The sequence below is a fragment of the Lagenorhynchus albirostris genome, chromosome X (assembly GCF_949774975.1).
Source record: "Lagenorhynchus albirostris chromosome X, mLagAlb1.1, whole genome shotgun sequence".
Classification (NCBI taxonomy): Eukaryota; Metazoa; Chordata; class Mammalia; order Artiodactyla; family Delphinidae; genus Lagenorhynchus; species Lagenorhynchus albirostris.
Window position 1 is genome coordinate 44,425,055 of NC_083116.1, and position 10,327 is coordinate 44,435,381.

A 10,327-nucleotide genomic window follows, 5' to 3' on the forward strand; every position below is an offset into this window, starting at 1 on the left:
GGGAGAGGCCACAGCAGTGAGAGGCCCGCGTACCGTAAAAAAAAAAAAAAAAAAGGGATCCTGTGGAGAATGGCAGCCAGCACTGTTACAAGCTTTTCTATTGGGAGCCAAAGGCCTAGAGAGCATATAAATCTGAGCTCGTCTTTGGTCTGTTTTTTTTTTTGTTGTTGTTAAATTACATTGCCATTATTAATTATAATCTTCTCCTTCCATCACTTCTCATCCTGTATTCTTTTTTTCCTTCTAACTCTTTCATTTACTCAGCAAATATTTATCAAATGCCCACTATGTGATAAGGGCGGTGAGTAAGATAAATGCCACCCGTGCCCTCAGCCTATCAGGAAAGACTGCTTAATTTTTGACACAACTGTTCTTACTTAGAAGAAATAGTTCACAGTTTCCATTTATTTCAGTGTGAGTGGGGGAAGTAGTAACTCAGGTGTTCCAAAACAAGATGTTCTAGTTGCTTCTCTTTTCACCACATCAGAACTGCTAAAGACTTCTGATTTATATGGGGGATATGGGACGGGTACAGCAGGAAATGTGGTCTTAATATTATTTCAAGGATGATAAGATCTCCTAAGTATGTTTTACTCTTTGTAGAGAAAGAATGAAGTTTAAAAGGCTATTGTTCCCAAACAGGTCAAGAGGCCCCAGAACAACCTTTAAAGAGATCTTTTGAGGTTCCCTAGGTATATAGTATATTCAGTTCTGAGTTGTCAAGCCTTTTAAGTACCTCCGTTGCTAAATGGCTTTCCTGTGTATTTGAGAGATTTTTCCAGATCCCTTCCAAGACTTTTTGGCTGAGACAGTTATAGTTGTGGGCTTTGTTTTGAAAAAGCAGAGCTCAAAAGTTCTGATTATGGAGCTGAAAGCTTTGAATAAAGAATGCTTTACCTCAGGAACCTGAGGTGTTATGAAAACCAGAGCCTTTTGGAACCTTCATCATTTTCTCCCAACAAATTTTTAATGTCTTTGTGTTCTAGCCATTTTTCTGTCACAGGCTTATTCTTAAGTCCTCAAGCACTTCTGAATTGGCGTTCTTAGGTTGGTCGATTGCCAACCCAACACAAAGGATTTAGACTGAAGTGACACGTGGAAGGCATGACCAACTCCTTGCCTCATGAGAAATGAGTAGAACAGAAGAGAAGGAATGGCAAAAAGTAGCACAGCCCTCCTGAGTTATTTTTACCCCCTCACTACAACTTTCCTTCCTAGGACAGCTTTAGTTAAGTACTCATGATGCTTTACTTCTGCAGATGTTTGGAAGCCATGATTAAGTACCTCACACTGTGGAAGAAAGGAGGGCAGGAGGAGCCCTATGTCAGCCTCACCCGAAAGAAGATGCTAATAAATGGCGAGGAGGTGCTGATAGAATGGGAGGTGGGCCACTCCATCCGGACCCTGGCTATGCACCGCAGTGCCTACAAACGTATGTCACAGATCCAAGCCTTCCTGGGCTCAGTGCCCCAGCTGACCTGTCAGCTCTATGTGACCCTGATCTCTGCAGAGGTCCCCGTGGGTAGAGGTGAGTGGTGTCAGGAGAGGGGAGGGCTCCACTGAAATCAAGGGTCTTAGAAATCTAGACCTGAGTGTCCAATATACTGGCCACCAGCTTCATGTGGCTATTTAAATTAAAATTAAAAATTAAAAATTGATTTCCTCAGTCATACTAGCCACATTTCAAGTGCTCAGTAGCTATGTGTGCCTAGTGATTACTCTATTGGTATTATAGAACTAGTTCTGTTGTACAGCACTGAGAGTCAACTTGGGGAGCCAGACATCTCAGGCCTACCAGATTTCTGAAACTGGGGTAAGGTGTTTAGACTAAAAATGCCACAGAAAAACCCTCTCTGGACCCAGAAGAAGTGAGTAATACCAGAAGCCAGTAGGACATGTTCCCTATCCACAGTGTTTAAATTGTACTGAGTGTGTTTTGTTGGTTGGTTGGTTGGTTGGTTGGTTTAGGGATGGCTGCCTTTAAGTAAGAGGTTCCCAAATATTACGGATCATGAGAAAACATAATTACTGGATGAAAGCTTCCTTTAAAACTTACATCCCATACTCAGACCTGAATCAATCTGAGTGTGGGGAGGCCAAGAATCTGCATTTTTTAACGTACCCCAGTTGATTCTGATCAGCCACTTTTGGGAACCATTGATTTAATCACTCCTTCCAACTTCAGTGGGGAGAAAGAAAAAGGGGTGTGGAATGAATACTGATGCGAGTCAGGCCTGGTCCCGGTTCTGACCTTCTCTGTAATCTTTAGAGGAAGTTACCAAAGAGGTCACTGTCTTAATTTCCCACTTGTAAAAGAGGGATCCCGAGATGAGTAAGCCTCTAGCTTGGACTGGAGCTGGTACAGCTGTGGGTACAGCTTTGGACCGTTTCCTTATTATTAGGTGCTGACCCTGCTTGGCAAAGCCCTATGTTTCAAATAAAGGAGGAAATGTGCCCTCTTTTTTTCTCTACTAAGAATTGTTCATGAAGTTCTACTGGTCTTGAAGCTTTTTACATACCTAGAATTGACAGTAGTATGGGGAGAAAAATCTGGAAATGATGATGCTCTTCCTCCTGAGAATTTTGAGGGTAATTACATCATCTAATTAAAATATGTATGCATTATAAAAGTAATACATGCACAAACCGGATGGCCTGCAGGTAATTGTATATGCACAGACTATTTCTAGAAAGATATGCAAGGAACCATTTACCTCTAGCGAGTGAAAATGAGAAGTCAACTGACTTTTATTAGCTTTTACTTTATACCCTTTTATATGGCTTGGATTTCTTTTTACCATGATCATGTATTACTATTTTTGGTCCTTATTGTTTTTAATTATAAAAATCAGACATGGTTATGGTAAAGACTCAAAACTGTACAGAATATATACAAAATAGGAGATGTAATCTCATTTCCCAAAGGTAATCTGTTTACCATTTAGTGTATATCCTTCCAGACTCTTTCCTTCCTCCCTCCCTCCCTCCCTCCCTCCCTCCCTCTCTCTCTCTCTTTCTCTCTTTCTCTTCCTTTCTTTCTCTCTCTCTCTCTCTCTCTCTTTTTCTTTCTTTCCTGTGCTATACAGCAGGTTCTCATTAGTTATCTATTTTATACAAAGTAGTGCAGACTTCTTTTTATTATGTAAATATAAACATACATATAACATATATATGTGTATATATATATTTGCCAAAAAAGGAAAATTAAACATTCTATTCAGCAGCATGTTTTTTTCAAAAGTATGCCAATATTTCTTCAACAGTTATCTATATATATAATAATAATGATAAATATACTATATATTTCCTTTATATGAATTGGACCATTCTTTCTTATTTCCCTAATCTTCTGTTGGTAGGATTAAAGTTTGTTTATAATTTTTCCATCCATGCAAAAAAGTTTTTCTCTGATTACAGACTATGCTCCTGTGAACACCTTTATAAGCACCTGTGTACTGGAATGAGACTTTGTAGAATAACTTCTTAGCAGTAGAATTGCTGGGAGAAAAGATATGCATATTTAGAATTTTAGCAGTACTGCCAAAAGGTTGCATGAATTTGTATTCCCACCAGCAGTGTATGAAGATGCCTGTTTCTTTATATCTTAAACTAAATATTTATATAATTATAAAATAACTGTTTTAATAATTTACTTTATGAGTGAAACTGAGCATCATTTCATGTTTGGTCATTCTATTCTTTAAATATCTTATTTATATGTTACTCACTTTTTCTAGTGGGTTGTTTATCTTTTCCTCATTAATTTGGAGGATCTATTTACTTATTCTGGCTATTAATCCTTTCTCTGCTGTGGATAAGTGTGTATGTATACATTTGTATAATGTTCTGTATTTGTGTACATACACACATTTTAAATGTGCATATACATGTCATACATGTAACAGATGTGCAACACACTATATGTAAGAGACAATATACTTGTAGTATTTTCTGGCATTTTGAAGTATTACATTTTTATGTATTCAAATTCTTTATTGCTTTTAGGTCTTGTGCCTTTCAAAGGCCTTTCACAGCTCAGATCTAGTAGAGCAATTTAGCCTGATCTTCCAAACAGAATGAATTTTCACAATCAATTTGTCAATTCCCCCACCAGAAAACAAAACAAAGCAAAACAATAACAGCAAAAGAAAAAACATTTTATTGAGACTGTGATTGGGATTGCATTCAATTATTTAGGTTATTTTGGAGGGAGTTTACATCTTTACAGGATCAATCAATTTCATATTAGAAGATAATTTAAGTCTCCATTTCATTAAATATTTAAAAATCACTTCATCGAGGTACAATTAACAAACAAAAACCTCTACCTATTTAATGTGTACAACTTGATGAGTTTGGAGATAAATATACATCCGTGCAGCATCACTACACTCTGTGCCATAAATATGTGAGACCCGTAGCAAGAAAACTAGACTTGACCCTGGGTATCTTCAGCGGATTGTTTCCAGGACCCCCTGCGGATACCAAAATCCATAGATTCTCAAATCCCTTGTATAAAATGGTGTAGTATTTGTGTATAACCTGTGTACATCCTCCCGTATAGTTTACATCATCGCTAGCTTACTTATAATACCTAATACAATGTAAATACTATGTAAATAGTTATGAATATGATGTAAATGCTAAGTAAATAGTTGCCAGTACATGGCAAATTCAAGTTTTGCTTTTGGAAATTACTGGAATTTTTTCCCGAGTATTTTCTATCCATGGTTTTGGCTGAATCTGTGGATGGAGAGGGCCAACTATATACAAGTTTACCGAAGTACATGTCATTAAATATTTTTAAATATACTTCAGTAAAATTGTATCATTTTCTTATTATAGGTTTTTCACATTTTTGTAAGGCTTATGTCTAGATGTTCTATCAGTTTTGAAATCACTTGATTTCCTAAGTGTCAGGGTAACACCTAAACAAAGTAAATGCATCTCCTGTACTTTTGGAAATAGAGGATGGTGATGATGATGATGATGATGATGATGATGATAGGAGCTAACAGATAGCATTTACTATGTTCCAGGCATTTCTCTAATTATTTCATTTAAATCTTCACAACAACACTATGAGATACTTGTTATTATCCACATCTTACAAATGAGAAAACAGAGGCACCAAGAGGCTAAGCAAATTTCCCCACAAGGTTCCATAAGTAATAGATGGCAAAGAGGATTGGAATGCAGGACATCTGCCTTTAGGATCCGTGTTTCTAACTATAGGTCACTCTACAAAGGATGTAAGGGAATCTTTCTACAAGGCCTTGTTTTCAATTCTTCAGTGATTTCTCCTATTAAAAACTTTCTGACAACACCCTCTCTTTTAAGGTTTTGTGAATTACTTTTTGGTTTTAGTTTTCCTCACTTTCACCCACCCTCCTGTCTTCTCTTTGCTACCCCTTTTCTTATTCCTTTTTCTCTGGGAGGCCGTCTGGATCAGCATAGATGAGCAAATTTCACTAGCAGCATTATGACCTCTTATGGCATGTGTCTTTTTGTAGGGAGACAGATGGAAGGTGTTTTTACATTTATTGGAAGCATCAGGCTTTCTGCTTTTTATTACACTACTATCAATAAACGAGTTCTAAATCTAAGGGAAAGCATCACCACACTTAGCTGGCTGTACATACACCCTGATGTTCCAAACTCTACAAGGAGCATCAACTCTTGAGGATGGGACTTAGAGTGGTTTATAAAGCTAAGAGTATATCAAATCATTATGCTGTACACCTTAAACTAATACAATGTTATATGTCGATTATATCTCAATAAAGCTGGAAAAAATAATAAATAATAAAAGTAAAGATAAGAGTAGACACTTTAAGAGAGTCTTCCAGTCTTTGAGACTGCAACCCTCTGCTTAGAGCTGGAAAAGATCTCAGAAACAACGCTGTGCTTCTTTCTGGGTTTCTGTCGGAAGGTCTTTACTTTTCTTGCAGATTAAATTGACATTTCAATGGCTCTAGTTCCCTGGATCCAGTGTTTTTATGGGAACAGAAAGCTCCAGCTTTTCTTTTGGATGAGTATACTCCGGTGTCTCACTCTCCTTGAGAGCACTAGATTTTTCTTAGTGATTGGTATCCTCTGATATAAAGAAATGAAGAAAAGGAAAGAGCCACTGTGTGACCTATAGTTGAGACTTAGGATAGCAGGATTAGAGGGCATCCTGATCCTTCAGGGCCCCTACTCTAACGCACAGTGCTATGGATGTTATGGGCTAGGAAATAGGATTTAAAAATTTTTAAGCCACTCTGCCAGAAGTTTGGGGACTCCTAAAGTATACCAAAGCATTGGGAAATTGGTATTGCTGATGAGTAATACAAGCAACTCTAGAGTATGTCAGTGACCTAGGGGACCGAGGCACATGGATATTCAGTGAGTCGCACAAGCTCTCACACTGCTGAACCAAGCACTTCTAATCGTAGGTATGTTATGGTGCCTCTCTAAACTCAGAATTCTTCATTAATTCCACAAACATTTGTTGAGCACCTACTATGCTCCAGGCAGTGTGCTAGGCTCTGGTGATACAGCAGTGAACAAAACAGACATGGTCCCTTCTGCTCTCATGGAATTTCCAGTATATATTTTATGTTCTAGAAGCACACACAAACAAGATTAGTTCCTTGAAGAAGATGTTCATCAAAGCAGGGACTTCTATAACCAAAGGGATTCTCTCTGAGTCTCCTAAGACTGGATTTTTTTCAGATCAAGTTCTCTCTGCCTCCAGCACTGTTTTCTCAGAAGCTTGTTTCATCAGGTAGATGCTGCCCATCCCTTTATATGTACTCTTCTTGGGTTAGTGACCTCTCAATGCTAGTGACCCCTCAGTGATGGTTCTGAGGCCCACTGTTTTTTTACTTTATTTTGTATGTTTATATGATTATTAAAATATTGCCAGTATATGTTCATTTCTTATTTCATGGGAAATTTAGAAACTAGAGAAATGTAGAAAAAATTAAAAACTGCCCCAATCCCTGTCACGCAAAATAATTTAGTTTATTTCCATTTTCTTTCTGTGTATGCTGTTTGTTTACATAGCTCTGTTCATTCGTAGGTTTGCTCTTGACTTGGGCCCTTGAGTCTCACCTATCATCTCTCTGGACCTCTGGGTCAGAGTACAAGCTTCACCAACATTGACTGATTATCTATTTTCTTCTGTTTCTTTTTTTTTCTTACAGCTGTGCTAATAGTCTTTTCCCTGATATCTGTCACCTATGGGGCTACCCTCTGCAATATGTTGGCTATCCAGATCAAGTACGATGAATACAAGATTCGCCTTGGTCCACTAGAAGTCCTGTGCATCACCATTTGGCGGACATTGGAGATCACCTCCCGCCTCATGATTCTCGTGCTCTTTTCAGCCACCTTGAAATTGAAGGCTGTGCCCTTCTTATTGCTGAACTTCCTGATCATCCTCTTTGAGCCTTGGGTTAAGTTCTGGAGGAGTGGTGCCCACATGCCCAATAACATTGAGAAAAATATCAGCCGACTTGGCACCTTAGTGGTGTTGATTTCCGTTACCGTCCTCTATGCTGGCATCAACTTCTCTTGCTGGTCAGCTTTGCAGTTGAAGTTAGCAGACAGCGACCTTGTTGAGAAAGGTCAGAACTGGGGACATATGGGCCTGCACTATAGTGTGAGATTGTTAGAGAATGTGATCATGGTCTTGGTTTTTAAGTTCTTTGGAGTGAAAGTGTTACTGAATTACTGTCATTCCTTGATTGCCTTGCAGCTCATTATTGCTTATCTGATTTCCATTGGCTTCATGCTCCTTTTCTTCCAGTACTTGCACCCGTTGCGCTCACTCTTCACCCACAATGTAGTGGACTATCTCCACTGTGTCTGCTGCTACCAGCACCCTCGGGGCAGGGTTGAGAACTCAGAGCCATCCATTGATGCTGAAGCAAGGCAAAGCATTGTCTGATTCTGTCTTTTGGGTATTTTGGGATGGGTTGGGGTTGCCAAGAGCAACTGTGAAATTGAAGGAGACGATGAGGCTTATGGGTGAGTACCCACCAGGACATTGTTTTGAGTTTTCTGAAAGCCTATCAGAAGAAAGAGCAGCCCCCAAATAGATTTTATTTCCTTAAGATTGACTACTATGTTTGGACACCAAGGTAACCACTGTGTACCTGGGAGGGTCAGATATATCATTCACATTCCTCCCACCCAGGTCAGCTGTCTGGCTGTCCTATGAGATAACTTACCTCCATGCACCTAAGGCTCTCTGTGACCTTTAAGCTCTGCTCATTCGCTTGAGCATTACTGAGGTTTCTGTGGGCTGAACCAAATGGCCCAGAATCCCACCAGAATATATCCTGACTGATCAGAGGATGTGCCTGCTTATCAGCTATGGGTACCTCCCGGGAAACAGTCTGACTTATGTGAAACCTGTAACTGTGAACGTGGCTGGGGTCTTTTAATTCCAGTGAGAAACACTGATTAAGAGGAAAACCCCCACTATTAAAAGAGCTGCTCCTTAAATGAGTTAGCTCTCCATTAGGACTTTACTAGTGATCATTCATCAAGGATCTTTCCTTTCAGTGGCCCTTCAAAGGCACACTCTGAGGAGGGAGTACAGAGTGGGTTTCCTTCAAGGCATAAAGCAGAATGACTGTCTCAGGGACCTGCATGGGCCTCCACTGTGCTGAGTGGAGTGGTTGAATCAAAGCTCTCACTTCATGCCTCCTTATCAGGGATTCCCTCCAACCTGGCTTTTCTGTGCTCGTTGACCAACATTTGATGTATATCTCAGAGAAGCTGAACTGTAATTGAAAATGTTTCTAATGTGTGGAAGAAATGAAGATTGCTTTGTGTTTCCTACTATCCTGAGTATTTTGTTGATTTGTTTTTTAGGGGAGAGAGAGGTAATAATAGCTAGGACATTGCCTTTATGTTGTTTGGGGTTGGGAGAGTGGCTAACACTCCAAGGTAGAGTGAAGGCAGAGGAGGGAAATGAGATCACATTAAATCATCATCGGTACTGCTTTCTGCCCACAGGATTTTATTTTCTAATAAGGAGCATATGCTTATCAACCATCTGCTCACTCCCACACCCCCAGGGGATGAATGCAGTTCTCCCTTCCTTATGTATCTTAATGTTTATATCTTATATGAGTTGGGTATTTTGATGAGAAAGTCAGCTGGATGCCTCTAAAGTCACCAAGGAATTGAAGTTACTATGGCCACTGCCTATTGGGATCGAGTATCCCAGCATCTACCTAACTAATGCTTGCCCCTCACAGACCAGGAAAGTGAGAACTCCTAGTAGCATGTACAGTTGTGCCCACCACAGTGCTGTGAAGAACTGTGAACAATCTAAGCTAAGCCTTTTCATTCTCATCCAGTTTTACTCTTGGGATCATGTTAAGAATTTATCTTTAGCCATTTCCCCTCCTCTTATACAGTGTCAGGACATTATGTTGGAAGAGCTCCCTCTTCTAAGTAGCAGGGCTATGAGCCAGAATTGTCCTATTTGCTGATATGTCTAGTGTGGTTTTCCCATCTTCAACCACTGTTTGGGGCTAAATGGATTGCATACTTAATTGGGGGAGAGTGAAGTGACTTGCTTTGGATCAGTGGAGATTTCCTTTTTCAACCTAACTCCCGCATTCCTCATCCTCATCTTTCATGATGGAGATGTAGGTTGTTGTCATAAGAAGCACACACTGCTGTCCTCTGACTGTTATTCAAGGTGAATTTGAAAGAAAGAATCTACCAAACCTCCAGAAGAACACACTGCCTCTTTGGAATTCAAGCAACAATTTCTCCCTCATGGTTAATATGCCTTCCATTAAGAGCAAGAGCAGTGTGGAACCATAATTTGGTCCATAAAAGCCATGTGACTCAGCTACTTAAGGGTCAGATGCTATGAGAACACAGAGACACACAGTGAGCAAGGCAAGCCAATTAGAGCTGGAGTGGAGATGCACACAGGGCAGAAAAATGTGCCTCATGCCAGACCAGGCATATTTCCCCCCATGTATCCTCTCCAGCCTCAGTGACTTTATATCCCAGGAATGCAGCGAGTTTAGGGTAAAGAGTGTGGAGCAAGTTCCACCTGAAAAACCTGCTGCCCTTACCTACAGAGAAGAGACACTAGTGATACATTATACAAATGAACCTTCAGAACCTCCTATAGGTGGTAGCCTTTCTGTTCCACAGCAATCTCATAAATACACAGGAGATGAAGAAATTGTGGAATACGGGGGGTAGAGCAGAGGAAAGTGCTCCCTTCCACCCACAAACACTTCTTTAATTGACTACTCTCTTTTTATCCTCAAATCTTAAAGTAACACAGGGTACTTTTGTAGGG

The 10,327-nt window shown here is 39.8% G+C and overlaps 1 protein-coding gene across 3 annotated transcripts in view; it reads left to right on the top strand.

Moving 5' to 3' along the window:
* XKRX (XK related X-linked) overlaps positions 1 to 8,987 on the top strand; it is a 14,522-nt gene extending 5,535 nt beyond the window's left edge. The window contains exons 2-4 of one of the 3 annotated variants that reach the window (XM_060136894.1): positions 1,260 to 1,528; positions 7,191 to 7,613; positions 7,796 to 8,987. In XM_060136894.1, coding sequence (XP_059992877.1) covers positions 1,260 to 1,528; positions 7,191 to 7,613; positions 7,796 to 7,887 — 784 coding nt within the window. In that variant the 3' untranslated portion in view covers positions 7,888 to 8,987. Of the gene's footprint in view, positions 1 to 1,259; positions 1,529 to 7,190 lie in introns of all 3 variants that reach the window. The other 2 variants (XM_060136892.1, XM_060136893.1) reach the window with 2 other exon arrangements.
* Positions 8,988 to 10,327: the final 1,340 nt, after the last annotated feature.